General features: G+C 53.7%; 2 protein-coding genes across 5 annotated transcripts; one reads left to right on the forward strand and one right to left on the reverse strand.

Moving 5' to 3' along the window:
* The first annotated feature begins 1,959 nt into the window (after positions 1–1,959).
* Positions 1,960–5,482, forward strand: TMEM91 (transmembrane protein 91). 2 transcript variants are annotated; one of them, XM_029243368.1, is made up of 3 exons: positions 1,960–2,506; positions 4,356–4,505; positions 5,233–5,482. In XM_029243368.1, the coding sequence occupies exons 1-3, from the start codon at positions 2,297–2,299 to the stop codon at positions 5,428–5,430; spliced, it is 558 nt and encodes a 185-aa protein (XP_029099201.1). In that variant the 5' UTR covers positions 1,960–2,296; the 3' UTR covers positions 5,431–5,482. The 2 variants fall into 2 exon arrangements, with proteins under 2 accessions (XP_029099201.1, XP_029099210.1); XM_029243377.1 differs by lacking the exon at positions 5,233–5,482 and adding an exon at positions 5,044–5,202.
* Positions 5,483–7,270: 1,788 nt separating this feature from the next.
* Positions 7,271–15,771, reverse strand: EXOSC5 (exosome component 5). Of its 3 annotated transcripts, none has more exons than XM_029243344.1 (6): positions 12,204–15,423; positions 11,962–12,075; positions 10,962–11,067; positions 9,921–10,061; positions 8,842–8,931; positions 7,271–8,110 (listed from the first exon to the last, which is right to left on the reverse strand). In XM_029243344.1, the coding sequence occupies exons 1-6, from the start codon at positions 12,260–12,262 to the stop codon at positions 8,018–8,020; spliced, it is 603 nt and encodes a 200-aa protein (XP_029099177.1). In that variant the 5' UTR covers positions 12,263–15,423; the 3' UTR covers positions 7,271–8,017. The 3 variants fall into 3 exon arrangements, with proteins under 3 accessions (XP_029099177.1, XP_029099171.1, XP_029099186.1); XM_029243338.1 differs by lacking the exons at positions 10,962–11,067; positions 12,204–15,423 and adding exons at positions 11,084–11,205; positions 15,469–15,771 and having other exon boundaries at positions 7,272–8,110; XM_029243353.1 differs by lacking the exon at positions 10,962–11,067 and adding an exon at positions 11,084–11,205 and having other exon boundaries at positions 7,272–8,110.
* Positions 15,772–16,034: the final 263 nt, after the last annotated feature.

Below are 16,034 nucleotides of genomic sequence, written 5' to 3' on the forward strand. Positions count from 1 at the left end.
AAACTGGGTGGCCTCCCTGAAGGAGGTGGAGGACTGCTGGGCGAGAAGAGTTCCTTAATTAGACTGATGAAGACGGATGTAAACAATTATATTCCTAAACACCATCAAACACGTTCAGAGTGCCTAGTTTGGGGCAAATGTTGGACATCTGTTATGGCACCTAATCTAAGTGCTTTATATATGTTATCACAGCTAAGAGGCAGGGGGTATTTACGCTATTTCACAGATGAAGAAATTGGGGTTCAGAGAGGTGATGCCATTTTCCAGAGGTCACACAGCGAGTGCTTTGAAGAGCCTGTAAAGGAACTCAGGTCTGTGTGGGTCCAAACACTAACTCGTAACCACCGCCTGTACCACCTGCTAAGCAGCATGCCATCCCTGGCCCACTCCCAGCACCGCCCCTTTCCCTGGAAGCCCCCGCCGCACCTTCTGCCTCTGCTTTCTCCCCTCCACTTGGGCCGGCAAGAAATACAGCCCTGGGTTACAATCTGCGGGTCGGTCCTAGTACCAGTTGTTTACCTTGGCCAAGTGAGCACACATCTCTGAGCCTCAGTTTCCTTAACTGCCTAATAGGGATAGAAATAGAGCTACTGAGAGGAGTCCGTGCGTTGATGAACTTAGGGTATCTAACCCCCGCGCCGGGCGTAGTCTGCACTCAGTGACCCGGCGGCACGCTTTTAGGCAAGTTCTAACTCTCTGCGCCCGTTTCGTCCTGGCACGACAAGACAATCAATGATAGTGCCTCTTAGGTCGTTCTCGGGAATAAACGTGTACGTGTACATGTAAAGCACTAAGAACCGTGCCCACAGTTAGCCGGGGTTGCTGTTTTTACTGTTGGGGACGGGGGAGGGCAGTGGGGTGGAAGCAGGGCCAAGCCAGGAAGGCTCTGGAGAATCGGGGCGCCCCGTCCTCCGTCCTGCAGCGTTTGGGTCTGGGTTCGGGATGTCAGGGCCCGCTGACCTCGGAGACCTCCGCCTGCTCCTCCGCACCCGGGATGGCAAGGGCCAGCGCCGGGCGCTGACGTCGGCCTTCAAGGCCCCATTTCCCCCCCCACCCCCACCGCCCACCGCGGCCTCCTCTGAGGGCGGAGCCCGGGAGCCCACCGCCCCGCCCCTGCGCGCCGCGGGCCCGGGGCGCTGAGAGGGGCGCGCAGCGGAGCTCTCAGACCCCGTACCCCGAGGCCCAGACCCCTAGGAGCGCGGGGCTCACTGAGTTCCCCCACCCTGAGCGGCAGGATCGGGGAGGGTGTCGGTGCGGAGAGCCCAGGAGGTCCCGGCCTATAGCCGTGGGCTGTGAGAGGCGCAGCTGGGGGAGGGCACCGCTCTTCTCCCGGGTCCTGGCGCTGGGGACAGGGAGGCAAAACCTTGGCCAGGAAATCGGCTCAAGCCAGGTTTGGACTGAGGGCGGGAGACTTGGGGACCCCCGCAGGGGGATTGTGAGGGCGAGAATAGTCTCCGTGGTTGAGTTGTGTGGTGGGTTGGTGGTGTTATGGGGGAAGTGTGCAAAGGTGGATTCTGGTAAAACAGGAGGTTGTAGCGGAGCGGGTGAGTGTGGGCCATGGATGTGGGTGGAGAAAGAGAGGGGTGTGTGGCCCTGGGTGTTTGGGCAGATGTGCAAGGGAAGTGATGGGGACGGGGGAGAGTGTCCAGGCTGCATGTGTGGGAAGCCTGTACATATATGTGCATCTGGGGAGAATCTGATGCTGGGGGGATTAGTATGAATGTGCAAGGAGTTATTTGGGGTGAGTGAGTAAGACCTTTGGGAGCTCGTGTTGTTTGGGGCAAGTATGCAAACAGTCCCTTGGGATGTGAATGTGCACAGGTGGAGGTGGGGATTGGGCTTGCCCGGATGGGTATGTGTGGCAGGTATTGAGAGTGTGCAGGCTTGGGGGCACAGGCGGTGTGTGAACTAAGCATCATTGGGGATGGGTGTGGGGGAGAGGGATGAGAGTGTCAACCCAGGATGGGTGTGTAGTTCATGGGCCAAGTAAGTGTGTAAGGCATGGTTTGGAATAAATGTGCAACAGGTGTGTGGTTTTTGCCTGAGGAGAGAGAAGCCCTGGAACTGAATGTCCAGAGTCCTGAGTTCTCTTCACAACTTGGACCAACCTCTGTTACTCTCTGGGCCTCGGTTTTACTATCAGTAAAATGGGTCTGAGGATGGTTCAGCTACCTAGTCTCTGCCTGGAGTCTCTCCAAAGCCAGGAGTCAGGGGAAGGATAAAAGTGAGACTTTTACAACTTGTCTTTTTCTTTCCCCTACTCCCAGGAGGCCCCTCTGGGAGCCTCTCCCGAGCCATGGACAACCCCAGTCTTCCAGATCTCCAACAGCCTCTGCTGGTGGGTGTAGGCGGTGAGCCCCCTGTCCAGAAGCCTGGCGAGCCTGAGCCAGGGCCTCCCTTTCAAGAGACAGCCTTTGCAGAATCACTGAGGGATTGGCAGTTCCTGCCACCATCTCTTCCTTCTGTGAGTGCTGTACTGGGGGAGCCAGGGCTCCCCGACCTTGAGGTAGGAGCAGGACCACTAAGGTAGGCTCCTTAGTGGGAGCTGGGGGAGGGGGCTGGAGGTGAATCCAGCTGTGGCCAACATCCGGCAGGCTGCTGGCCAACTCCAGCTGCCAGCTGCTGGCCGGGAGTCTCACTTCGCAACTGCGTTTGGCCTTCCTGGGTTTCCAGGTGTGGTTTTTCCTGTTCTCCATCCCCCCTGGCTTCTTTACCTTTTTCTCTCCAGATTCATCTCTCATCTTTGTTCCCTTTGTGTCTGTTTGTCTTCCCTCTGATTTCTGACCCCCCTGTTCTCTATCAGTCCATGTCTTTCCAAAGCCGATGCATCTCTGTGCCTCTGTTTGCCCTGGTCTCTCTCTCTCTCTCTCTCTCTTCCAATTAATGTCATTTTTTATAATTTCTTATTCCTTGTGCATATTGTCAAGCTTGTCTTTTATCTGCTAAACATGGTTTTCCAGTTGCTATTGCCACATAAGAAATCACCCCAAAGCTTAGTAGCTTAAAACAACAACAATCATTATCATGGCTCATGGTTTCCATGGGTTGGGAACTTGGGAAGGACTTGGCTGGTTCTGCCTCAGGGTCTTTCATGAGGTTGCGGTCAGCCAGTGGCTAGAGCTGGAACAGTCGGTCTGAAGCAGCTGGGGTCTGGTTGACTAAACTCTCTCTTAACGTAGTCTCGGGGCTTCTGCAGGAGTCTCCCCATGTGGGCTGGTTTGGGCTTACAGCATGGCGCCTTCAGGGCAGCCAAGACTCATGTGCCTCCAGCCTCCGGCAGGAGTGTTTCAGCAAAGCAGAAGCTGCCTCACCTTTTCTGACTTACGCTTGCAAGTCGCGTTGCATTACTTCCACCACATTCTATCAATTACAAATGAATCATAGCCTTCCCAGACTCAAGGAAAGTGGACACAGACCTCACCCCTATTGAGATTATCAGTCACACAGTAAGAAGAGCATGTGGGAGGGGAGAGATGGATGTGGCCATTTTGGGAAACACGGTCTGCCCCACTGTGGCAGTAAGCTTCACTTTGACATGGTTTGTGTCAAAGAATCCCATTATTTGAAGACCTTGAGGGCCTTATTACCTCGCTCTCCTCCGTGGTTCCTGTCTGCCTGGTTATCTTTGCATGCTGGTCACTGTATTTGAAAAATTGTTTTGAGGCCTAGAATGAAAGTACCTTCCTCAGGAGAGGATTTGGTTTGCTTTTGTCAGCTGTCTGGGGGTACTACCAGTGAAAGATCATTTTTAATCTAGTTCAAGGTCTGAATGAAAGGTTAATTTTTCATTCAGGGATTGGTAAATGGGATTGGTAAATGCCTGCAGGGCGGAAGGGGCCTTCTCTGTTCATTTGACCTCTCTGTTAAATTAACCTTGATTTTCACTTCAGTTTTGGCTTTACAGTAACTCCTTAAAGTCTTGTGAGCTATTTGATGCAAGATTTAAAAATATATATTTTTAATCTAGAACCTGTAGTTTCAGCAGGCAGGTTTGTCCTAGTAATTTAGGCCACCAGAGCTGGCTCCCCTAATCACCATCTTTTTGCAGGTTCCAGTCTCCATTGGTTTCTGTCTCCACTTCAGCGGTTTTTAACTCAGAGCTTATAAGCAGCTGTAGTATCCATGAGTGGACCTGTGAGCTTGAAAGTGAACTCAAAGCTTTTGAGTGTGGGTGAGGCTTTTCTCTGGAGACAGGGTCCAGAGCTTCCCGTCAGAGGGATCCAGGATGTGGGCAAGTGAAGGGCCTACCTCTTGGAACATTTTTCTCTCTTGGTGTCTTTGGGGGCATGGGGAGTGGAGCAGTGGGGCAAGGAGGATGGGTGGAGATGACCACTTAGGCTGTCTCCTGCCCATAGGATGTGTCATCCAGTGACAGTGACTCGGACTGGGATGGGGGCGGCCTTCTCTCCCCACTCCTGCCCCACGACCACCTTGGCTTGGCTGTCTTTTCCATGCTGTGCTTTTTCTGGCCCGTGGGCATTGCCGCCTTCTGCCTGGCCCAGAAGGTCAGTCTGTGGGTGGAGCTGGGAGGGGGTTGGATAGAGAAGAGAAAAATGCATTCGAAAGAAAAGAAAAAAAGAGGAGGCATACTTGGGGGGAAAAAAAAAGTGATGGAGAAAGGATTTACATAGAAACATTCAGGGGTAAAATGAGGCATTTTTCACAGACGGCAGCCCAGAGTGGTGGTTAAGAACCTGAGCTCCAATCCTAGGCCTGCCACCCTCTGGTAAGGTTGTGGGCAAGCCACTTAAACTCCTGGTGCCTCATTTTCCTCAACTGTAAAATGGGAACGAATAATTCCTGCCTCAGGGTCATTGTGAGGCTCAGCGAGTTAGAACTGTGGCATATAGTAATATATGCATATTTTTATTAATCACCCAGTATCCCCAGTGCCCAACTGTGCCTGACCCACAGTAGCTGCTCCCTGTGTTTTTGGAACATATGAATGAATACATGGGTGTGTTGGGTGGGGGAGGGTCGGGCTGTGGGAAGCAGGGTGGGATGAGGGGATACCTGAGTCACCGCTGCCCAACGCCTCCACAGACCAACGAGGCTTGGGCCAAGGGGGACGGCCAGGGGGCAGGGGCCGCCTCCCGCCGCGCCTTCCTGCTGGGGGTCCTGGCCGTCGGGCTGGGCGTGTGCATGTACGCGGCCGCCCTGGTGACCCTGGCCGCCTACCTCGCCTCCCGGGACGCGCCCTAGTTGCCCCTGCGGTCCCCACTGTGAACCCAGGGGCCGGCCTCCCAGCGCGTCCGCGGTCGGAGTGGAGAATCCAGGTGGATGAGGCGGCGGCGGCAGCAGCGTCCAAAAATGGGGAGTGAGTCGGTTCTCCCCCTCCCCCGCACCACCCTTCCTGGAGGCCGCAAACAGCGATTAAACACCAGACACTCCTGCCGCCAAACCTGTGTCTGTCTGTGTGGGAAGGCGTAAGGGACGGGCCGCAGTGACAGGGTGCCCCCCGGGGTGCTTCCGGACACCTCGGAGCCAGAGAAGAGGGAATCCGAGGAAGCTCGGCGGGCTTCCAAATTGCAGAATATTCTCTTCACAACGTGGGTGATAGGTAGAGAATTAGAGAAAGCCAGGTTCCAAGGCCTTCCTCCTCCAAGTTCACTGTGTAACCTCTGCCCACGTACCTTCTGAGCCTCACGTTTCATCTGCAAAATGGGACTAATCTCTCCCACACCTGGAGCAGTTCTGAAGACTAAATGAGTCATACTGTGTAAACAGCAGCCCCCCCCAGAGCTCCTTCGCCAGCAAATGGCAGAATCCAACTCAGACTGCCTTACACAACAAAAGGGAAGCTGAGGGAGAACTGAAGGCCTCAGATAAAATAGTCTGCTCTCCCCATCTCTTGGCTTCACTGCACAGGCTCCGCCTCGTGGGGGAGGAGAATGGAGCAGGCAGCTCTGGTACCCCAAAGGTCCTCTTCCCCAGGCACCCTCTCAGTGGCCCACCCGGGCTAGGAGGCAGCCCCATCACATAGCCTGAGATTGGGAGGGATGGGGCCTTCAGGCCTCAAAGGGCTGGCACTCTGGCAGGCAAAACAGCCCTGTTCTGAGCTTATCAGAGGTACATTAAATGGAGCCTGATATTACCAAGTAATAAACTGAGAGTGGTTTAGTTTTTTCATTCCACTTAATGCCATTTAATCGTGCTTCTTAGAAGAAAACACTATTCCGTTTGTGCTCTCCTGCACGTCTTCACGGAGTGTAATTTCAAGGTAAAGATATTTATGCATTTCCTTCTTGTTTACTGGGGATGAAAATGACACCTGCTCAAAGGGGCAATTGTGGGCACCGTGTGGGCCAGTTTAAGCATGTGAAGTGTGCAGCACAGGGCCCCCAGATGTGTCATAAAACCCTACACGTCAGTGGCAGACAGGACCTGGCAGCCACGTGGCCCACCTGTGGGGACGTTATGCCTTGCTGGATGCTAGCGTGATCTTGGCTCCTGACCCCTGAATGGGAGGGTGGGGATCAGTCAAATCAGAACTGAAAATACACCCATTTCCAAAAGCCCCTCAGGGGGTGCCATCACCCCCGAGAGAGAACCAAGAGGCCTTGGCCATTTCCTTTCACAGACAGGGACCCGAGGTCCAGAATGCGCTGGCACCTCCAGTGTTTGTCTGCACAGTGAGGGCTCTGGGTCTGGACCTTTTTTTTTTGCCCGCACCAAGTGGCACGCGGGATCCCCAACTAGGGATCGAAGCCGTGTGCCCTGCAGTGGACGCGTGGAGTCTTAACTGCTGGACGGCCAGGGAAGTCCCTGGGTCTGGACTCTTGAGTGGGGCCCGTGCTCCACCACTTAACTAGCTGGTGACCTCTGGCAGTTAACTGGCTTCTGAGCTTGTTCCCTTATTTTTTTCTTTCTTTTTTTTGTGGTACACGGGCCTCTCACTGCCGTGGCCTCCCCCGCCGCAGAGCACAGGCTCCGGATATGCAGGCTCAGCGGCCGTGCCTCACGGGCCTAGTTGCTCCGCGGCATGTGGGATCTTCCCGGACCGGGGCACGAACCCGCGCCCCCTGCATCGTCAGGCAGACCCCCAACCACTGCGCCACCAGGGAAGCCCTCTTTCTTGAATTTTATTTTTATTTTTGGCTGCGTTGGGTCTTCGTTACTACACGCAGGCTCTCTCTGGTTGCGGCGAGCGGGGGCTACTCTTGTGGAGCACGGGCTCTAGGTACGTGGGCTCAGTAGTTGTGGCTCGAGGGCTCTAGAGCACAGGTTCAGTAGTTGTGGTGCACGGGCTTAAGTGCTCCTTGGCATGTGGGATCTTCCCGGACCAGGGCTCGAATCCGTGTCCCCTGCACTGGCAGGCAGATCCATAACCACTGCGCCACCAGGGAAGTCCCTTGTTTCCTTACCTTAAAACAGACTGTAACAACAGCCGCACCTCACAGGGTTGTCGTGTGGGTAAAGGCAGCATTCAGAGCCAGATTCCCCTCCGAGGCCCACGAAGGCCACTGCCTCCCTGACCATCTCCTTACTCTCCTTAGTCCTCTGCTCCAGCCACCCTGGCCACCTCGCTGGTCCTTGAACCTCTGCCCGTCTCTGCCAGGGGGTCCTCCCCCAACATGTCCACGAGTCCCTGAGTTCGTCCCTGGCCTCTTCCTGGGCTTCCCTCAGATGTTCCCCTCTCCATGGAGGTGTCCTCGACTGATGTATTAAATCTGCCCTCCCCCGACTCACCTAAACCCATCTCCCCTGTTTTTAAATAGCATCCATCATCCAAAAAACACCAATTTTATTTGTCCATCACATCACTGCTCCTCGAACCTGGGACGTGGGCCTCATTCACTGCTGAGGCCTCAACACCCAGCAGTCCCACTTCACCGGGCTGTTAGAATGAGTAGAGTCAGTCCATAAATGCACCATCCTACTAGTGTTTTCCTGGGGTGGGGTGGAGTCTGTGCCCCCCGGGCCCAGGGGCTGGCTATAGCCACTTTCTCAGCAGGGCCGGGCTACCAGTTTATTTGATGCTGGAGGTGGTGGGAGGGGCAGCTTGCCCCAGCGTGCCTCAGCTCTTGGAGTAACGCCTCTGCAGAGATTCCCGGTAGAAGCGGAAGACGTGCTGGGAGGCAGCCTGGGCTGCAGCCAGGCACTGCTGGAGCTGGGAAGGGAGAGGGGCTTAGTGCTGCGGGCCCAGGCCTGCACCCACACGGCCTGTCAGGCCGCACCTCCCAGTTCACCGGGAGCCCCGCCCCCCAAGGGGAGGCAGGTGGAGCGGGATGGAGCGGGATTTACTCTCAGTGCATTTCCTTCTTCCCCACTTCATGGGCTCCTTCAAGGGGAAGAGGGCTCAGGGGTCAGGTTCCAGCAGCTCCAGGCCCTCAGACCAAAGGCATCAGGCATCCTGACCCCTGGACGTGACCCCAACCTTGTTGAGCTCCGGGGCCAGATTGGAATTTTAGAGCCACAGGCCCTGTGACTCCAAATAGTCTTAAAAGCCATGGAACCTGAGACCCCAAATCTTTATGGCCTTGTATACCTGGGTTCACAGGAGGGCCAGGTGGGAAATATTCTTGGAGACCATTTGGCCCAACAGGTGCCAAACTCTGTTTTTCAGACACCCCGAGTTCCGGGGTGCACAGCTCTGAGCTGGAAGCTGGGAGGCCTCAAGGCGCCCCCATCTCTTGATTTCAACCTGTGCCCCTCTTCTCATAAATTGGTCCTCCCTTTAAAATTCCCACAAAGGTTTCTGTGGCTACAAAGTTTGAAAACTCCTATTTACAGAAGGGATGCAAGGACGAGGCCCTCCTTAAGCTTCCTAGGATTGGGACAGGACCTCATGTCAGGTGGGTGGGAAGGATCTGGCATTCACCCCCAATTGCACACTGGTACCTCAGCATCAGAGTAGAGCCCCTTAGTGGTGGACATCAGCAGCTTCCGTTCCACGCTGTCAAGTGCAAAGGTCAGGACTGCCCGGGCCTCCTAGGGATGAGGGGTACAAGGTGGGGGACCTGGGACTCTCTCCTCAGACACAATCTTAGCTGGTCCCAAAGAGGGGGCTTGCTTTTCAGTCAAGTATCAAGTGTATTTTTTTTCTTTTTGGGCTACCTACCACCCCTTCCCTGCTTCCTTGAGTAATCGCGACCCATGCCAAATTCCACCACATGGTTCTGACAGGGGCTTCAGAGCACAGTATCCTGCGCCTCAAGGGCAGCAGCCACAGTGCTGGTCATTCCCTGGTGCCTCCCATCTCCCTGCAGTGCTCTGTACCCCTGGGGCTGGAAGCCAGCAAACTGTATTTCCCAGATTCCCCTGCCAGTTAGGTTCTACCAGGAATCTGGTGGGAGACTGGGAGGGAGGAGAGAGCATCTTGGTCCTCATTGCAGCAGGAGTTTGGGGTATATCACCTGCCACAGGAGGCATGGAGATGGGGTGGGTTCTGGACTTCAGCAGCCAGGGCAAAGCCAGCCCATCTCTGTGCATCTAGATCTGACCGCATCAGTGTCTCCACCAGTACAGAGCAGGAGCGGGCTTCCGGCTTCTAATCTCTGGGTGTCCTCTCTTCTTCCCTTTTCCTCCTTCAGCTCTTCCAATATGGTTATAACTAGTTCCTTGCATTAAATTCCGTCTGAAATCCCCCCAGGGGTTTCTGCTTTCCCGACTGGATGTGACTGTTACAGTCCTGAGCAGATAACTGGGAATAACCAGAACCCTAGCACACTGTGACCTTGAGCCAATGAAGAAAAAACTCTTTCCTCCTTTGCTTTTGTTTTTGAACCTCTTAAAATCAGTTCCCTTTTTGCTTCAGCAGGTTAGAGTCGGGTTTCTAGCACTTGCCCAGATGAACAGGGCAGAGCTTACCAGCTGAAACTGAGGTGGTACAAGCCAACTGTTTTGGAGAAGTGAGGCCTAGAGGAGGAGAGGAAGAGTGTCTGTCCAAGGCCTTTTACCACCCTGCCCTTCATACCTACCTTTTCTTGCTTGGCTGTGGGGTCCAGCAGGAGGGTCCCATCAGAGTCCAGAGCACAGGTGACCCCACAGAAGAGGGCCCGCATGGGCACACCTGCGTCCACCAGTGCCATGCAGGCGGCATTCAGGCAACAGGCCAGGAGCTGAGTGCCACAGGCAGTGGTTAAGAGTTTCTTTTTTTTCTTCCTTTTTTTTGGCCGCACTGTGAAGCTTGTGGGATCTTAGTTCCCCAATCAGGGATTAAACCCAGGCCCTCAGCAGTGAGAGAGCAGAGTCCTAACCACTGGACCGCCAGGAAATTCCCAGTTTAAGAGTTCCTACTGGAGGGCTGGTCAGCAGAACATATCCATGCCTCCATTCACCCTGCCAGTGCCTGTAGCAGACATCACTAATTGATCACAGAAAGGCAGAGTAGTTCTGGGATCACGTATCCTTGGGTTCCAGATCTGAATTTGCCACCTCTAAGCTGTGTGACCTTGAGCAAGTTATGTATTCCCTCTGAGCCTCAATCAGGGATCATAATGATATTCAACAGATATGCACCTTCAGGGAAACGGAGGACAGAAGCCTTCCAAGATCACACAAGTAGGCAGTGGCAGAGCCAGGCCTGGAGCTGGGGTATCTAGAGCATGCAGTGCTACCAGGCGATAGATGGGCAGGGTGACAGAGGGAGGGGTCGGTGTCCTCAGGGAGCCCACAGTCCAGGGGAGAGGTGTGGCCCTGGCATAGTGCAAGGTGAGCACAGGCCTGAGTCAGACAGGTGGCCCCACCTCAGTTTCCTCAAGTCTTTCCTCCCCAGGGCCCAGTTTCACAATCAATCAGTCCCACCTCTGCCACTGACCCTCCATTGCCTCCCCTCTGTGAAATGGGTTCGCAACAGTCCTCCTTTTCCCTCATCTGTGAAGTGTCTGCCCAACGCAGGGCCATGCACCTGCAAAGCCATCTAGAAATGCCTGTTTCTGGTCCTTGGCCTCTACCTTTCTCTACCTCTACCCAAACCACAGCGATCTTTCAAGGCTGAGCTGCTGAACCTAAGGTTCTACCTGCTCAGGGCTCCCCCGGTGTTGAGCCTCAAATCCAAGCTCAGGGTCAGAGTTGAGGTCACTGGCACAGGCTTTGGATTCTGGAGGACTTCCTGGAGGAGGTGGCCTAGGGGAAAGGATACAGAGCCAGCATCGCTGACGACCTGCAGCACCACGGTTATGGAGGTGCGGGGGTGCAGAGCTCCCAGCACCACTGCTTCACACGTGTTTCTGATCAGCCGCTCCCGGCTCTTCTCCGCTACGCCTGGGGAAATCAGGGGTGGGGTGGGGTTGTCAGGCTCTTCCCTTCCATCTGGCTCACCTTCCTCCATATGCCCCACCCAAGCCCTCTGGAAAAGGGCCTGCAGTCCCAGTCTGGGCTGCTGGAAGACCCTGAATGGATAACAGAGGAGTCCCAGTGGGAAGGAGGCAGGGCCTGACTGCCACCCACCAGACCCCTGCCACTTCCAGCACCCACCAAAGGAGCCTCCCGGGGAAGAGAACCTCTGAGCTCCCATGTCCAGTGCTGCTGTCCACTCCCATCCCAGTGGGCCCAGCCCTGGGGAGTGAGGGGGACAGAGTAAAAGAGTGGAAAAACAGGTTAATGGAAAGGAGGAGAGATGGAGCCAGGAAAGAGGAGGGGAAAGTGAAGATGGAGAGAGACAGGGAGAAAGAGAGAAAAGTGACAGAAACAGGGACTCAGAAGCAGAGAGTTGGAGAAAGAGACAGAAATAGCTGAGGGCAGGGGACTTCCCTGGTGGTCCGGTGGGTAAGATTCCGCACACCCAAAGCAGGGGGCCCAGGTTCGATCCCTGGTTGGGGAACTAGATCCTGCATGCATGCCGCAACTAAGAGCCCGTATGACGCAACTAAGACCCGGCACAGCCAAAATAAATAAATATCAAAAAAAAAAAAAAAAAAAAAAAAAAGGAAAGAAATAGCTGAGGGGTGATGAGAGGGAGGGGGGGAGTGGAGACCAGGAAAAGCAGTGAGGGAGACACCGGGTGAGAGGCCCAATTACCAGGCAGACCGATCTTCGGCCTCAGGTTCACCTCCAGTGTGGCCTTGTTGAAGATCTCTTTGCTGACTTTCACCTCTGCTGGCCCGTACACGCCTGCCAGGACGGAGGTATCTCCTGGGGAGACAGCATGGGAGGCCTCACCCAAATCTTCCCTGCCTCTGGGGCCCAACGCCTGGCACTTAACATTGTGGGCCCTGAGCCAGGTGGCCAGGGTTGCCCACATCACCCTCACTGTGGCTCACCATTTGTTGGCAGTGATTCTTTGAGCACTTGCTTCATTTCTCTGCCTCCACTTCCTCATCTGTAAAATGGGGATAACCACAGTACCTCCCTCACAGCTGTGAGGATTACATGAGATAAAAAGAAAACCACTTACGACTGTGCCTATAAGTGCTGAGTGCCCAAAAGACTTTAGCTATTACTATAAACTTTAATGGGAAGTTCTTCCTGAGAGCTAAACTTTCTCCCTCTTACTGCTGCTGGTCCCAACTTCTCCATCCAAAGCTTCCCTTAGCCCAGCTCTCTTCCCTCAGGCTCACATCCCCAAACTGTGCAGCAGTCAGGACACCTGAGAAAGAGATAAATATCTGGGGGTGGGGCCTGACGCCTGCTTATTTCCTCCAGGCTCTGTAACCTCAGCCGATTTTGCTCACTTCTCTGGGCCTTAGTTTCACCATCTGCAGAATGAGGACACTGGACGTCAGCAGCAGCTTGCAAACTTTCCTGACCCTAACTCCCAATAAGAAATACGTTTTAGAGCAGGACCTAAAACTCACCCAAATCTGTGTGCATGTAAATGGAACAAAAGCCTCACAAAAAAACTCTTACCGTTATTGCTTTGATATACTCTGATATCTTCTACTCTATTCCAGTTAAAAATAACCACGAATGACGCAGTGGTTCTCAACCCTGGCTGCACAACGGACTCACTGCGTAGCTTTAAAAGATACTGATGCCCAGGTCCCTCCCCCAGAGAGCCTAATTCCATTGCTGGGGGTTGGGGCTCAGGCACCAGCAGCCTCAGAGCGCCACAGGCCATTCTACTGTGTAGCTGGGCCTGCAACCTGCAGTGGGAAGAAACGGAGCTCCAGCAAAGCTTCAAAACACTGGGCTGCAGTCAGACTCACCACAGCAATTAATTCAAAAATGTAGGCCAGCCTTAGTTGGGAGTGGGTAGGTTCTGAGGCTTTGCATTTTTAACCTCATCAGAGATTCTGAGGCCAGAAGCATGTGGGACACACTTTTGAAGGTCTGCAAAGGACCCTGCTCCAGGGTCCTGGGCTTTGGGGTTTTATAACACAAAAGGGACTCAGTATTTCTTAAGCGCTAAGGAACTCCAGGCATCTTCATTTAGCAAGAGAGCTAAGCCCTGGGGAGGTCCCGGGTAGAGGCCTTTTTTTCCCTGGGGTTGGCGGGGAGGAGCTGCCACACAATGGAGGGGATTCTCCAGGCTCCAGGAGAATGCACCCGAAGGGGGAAATTATCCAAGCAGAACAAGAGCCACACTGGGGCCTTCCTTCCTGTTACTCCAGTGAGCACAAGAGTCCCTCCCCTCTGGACCCCACATCCATCTAACTCCTGCCCCATTTATCTGATTCTCTTACAGCAAAGCTCCTGAAGAGCTGTCTCCACTCACTGACTCTTTCTTTTCCTCCTTGACCCCATCCCTCCACCAGAACAGCTCTTGACTGCGCCACCAATGACATACGTCCAAGTTGTCAACCCACAGGTCTAGCCCATCCTCACGTGATGTAGCCTCTCAGTAGGACTAATGCAGTTGGTTGGCCCTTACAGCTCAAACACGTTCTTCTCTGGGCTCCAGGTCACCGCCCTCTCTTGGTTTTCTTCCTACCTTACTATCTTCTCCTTCTCAGTGTCTTTTCCTAGCTCTGCACAAGCTAGAAGACCCAGGGCTTAGTCCTGGGACCGCTTCTCTTCTCCATCTATACTAATTTTCTTGGTGATCCCATCCAATCGGTAGCTTGAAATACCATTTACCAATCGGTAGCTTGAAATACTATTTATAGCCGAAGGATTCCAAATTCCAGACTTGTATGTACTACTGCCCAGTCCACACTGCCACGGGGATGTCTACTATGCATTGTAAATTTAATGTTCCAAACTGAACTCATCTTCTCCTAGCACAGCTGATCTGGGAAAAAAACTTTCGCGTTATCCCTGACTCCTTTTTTTCATATCCCCAAACCAACCCATCTGCAAAATCTGTCAGTTTTCCCTTCAGAATCTCACCCCCTGCACTGCTTCCACTCTGGTCTGAGCCACCCTTACCTCCCCCTTTCCCCCTCTAACCTCAACAGTGCAGCCAGAGAGATTCTGTTAATATATATTCAGATCATGTCACATGGCTCCATTCTCAATCGCTAGGCCTTACGTGACGGGCAGGCCTCCTTACCTCCTTCCCGCCTCCTGTTTCTGCTGTAGCCACACTTGTTCCCTGACTATTCCTCACCAAGCAAGTTTTGGCCTCAGAGGTTCCCAATGCTTGGTAAGTTTTCCTCTTGATCTCTTTAGGGTTTGCTCTCTTACCTTTAGGTTTTTATTCAGAAGGTACCATCTCAGTGAGGCCTTTCCTTACCATCCTAATTAAGACTGCAACCCTTTCTGGCACACCCTAATCCTCTTCCCTACTATATTTTTCTCCACAGCATGTTACTATATATTTTACTTACTTATCTTTTGTCTGTCTCTTTGACTAGAACGTAAACTCCATTAGGGCTGGGATTTAAAAAAAATTTTTATCCATGTATTCTCAGTGCTAGCAAAAATACGTGTGTTCAATGACGGAATGAATGAAAGCAGGTTCTGTACCTGGGTCTGAGGTAATGCCCTAAGGCAGGGCCTGAAGCATTTATGGGGGTGATCCTTAGGCCTGTCTCCAGAGGAATATTTCCCGGGGTCAGGGAGGTGAGTCTAGTCTGAGAATTATTTAGCTAGGGGAAGGGGATATTTACCTAATAGGTAAGACCTGCCCCAATCTTAGGGATATAGAAAGAGTTGTGTATCCCAGTCAAAGGGATATTTACCCAATGGGTGGGGGTGGGGCTGGGGACATCACCCTCAATCTGATAAGTATCTACTTCGGTAGAAGATCTGCCACGGGTCCAGGGAGTTATTAAACCGCTAGTGGTGATCTGCCAGTCTACCGGGTATTTATGCGAACAAAGGGGTTTGCCTCACCCCGGGATGTATGGACGCAGGGTGCGTGTGTGGGAGGCGGCGGAGGAACCTAGTCAAGGGAGACACCCGGGTAAGGAGATTTCCCCTATGCTGGAGTATTCGTTCTTAAGAGGAGGTCTGCCCCTCCCTCATTCTGAGTACTTACCAAAGTGGAAATACCTTCTCCCGGCTAGTCTGGAGGGAGAGGTATATGTATGCAGTAGTATCCACCCCGGCAAGAAATGCACCAGTCCAGGAGGAATATTTACCAGCTAGCACAGTACATTGTAACCGCGCCCTAAAACGAATACGACCTGGGTGAGTTCCTACCTTGCAGGAAAGAGGCCGAGCCATCGGGCCGGGACAACAAATTCTGTTCGCAGGCAAAGTTCCGGAGACTACAACCGGGACCCCGAGGGCCGGACTCTATTCCAGACTCAGCGCGGATCTTAGTCTCAGTCTGCATCACTCCCTCCATCGCCCCGGAGCCCACGTGCAGCCGGGATTGTCGCTTCCGCGCAGAAGCGCGGGCTTGCTTACAGACTGCGTACCTAGTGCGCACGCGCCGACCCGGGGCGGGGGCGGGGGTGGTCTCCAGGATCAGCTCCCGCACGTGGCTCCGCGTTTACTAACAATTTGGTCCCTCCCACTCCCCCCTCGAAAGTCCAGGAAAGCCATTGGACAGAAGAGAGGGAAGGCCTTGACACGTCCTACCCGAGGTCCCCGGGCCCTGAAACCCTGAGGCTCTGGTCAGGTTGCCCTCTTCTTTGCCTGTTACAGGAACAACTGCGATGAGGCGGTCAGAGTAATTTTGGGGAAGCTAGATTGTTTTATCCATCCACATATGTGCCCTAGAGACCGCAGGACTAGTAGCAGGTGGTTTCTTGACAGGGTAA

This window comes from Monodon monoceros, unplaced genomic scaffold (assembly GCF_005190385.1).
Source record: "Monodon monoceros isolate NGI ecotype Baffin Bay Population unplaced genomic scaffold, NGI_Narwhal_1 Super_Scaffold_10, whole genome shotgun sequence".
Lineage (NCBI taxonomy): Eukaryota > Metazoa > Chordata > Mammalia > Artiodactyla > Monodontidae > Monodon > Monodon monoceros.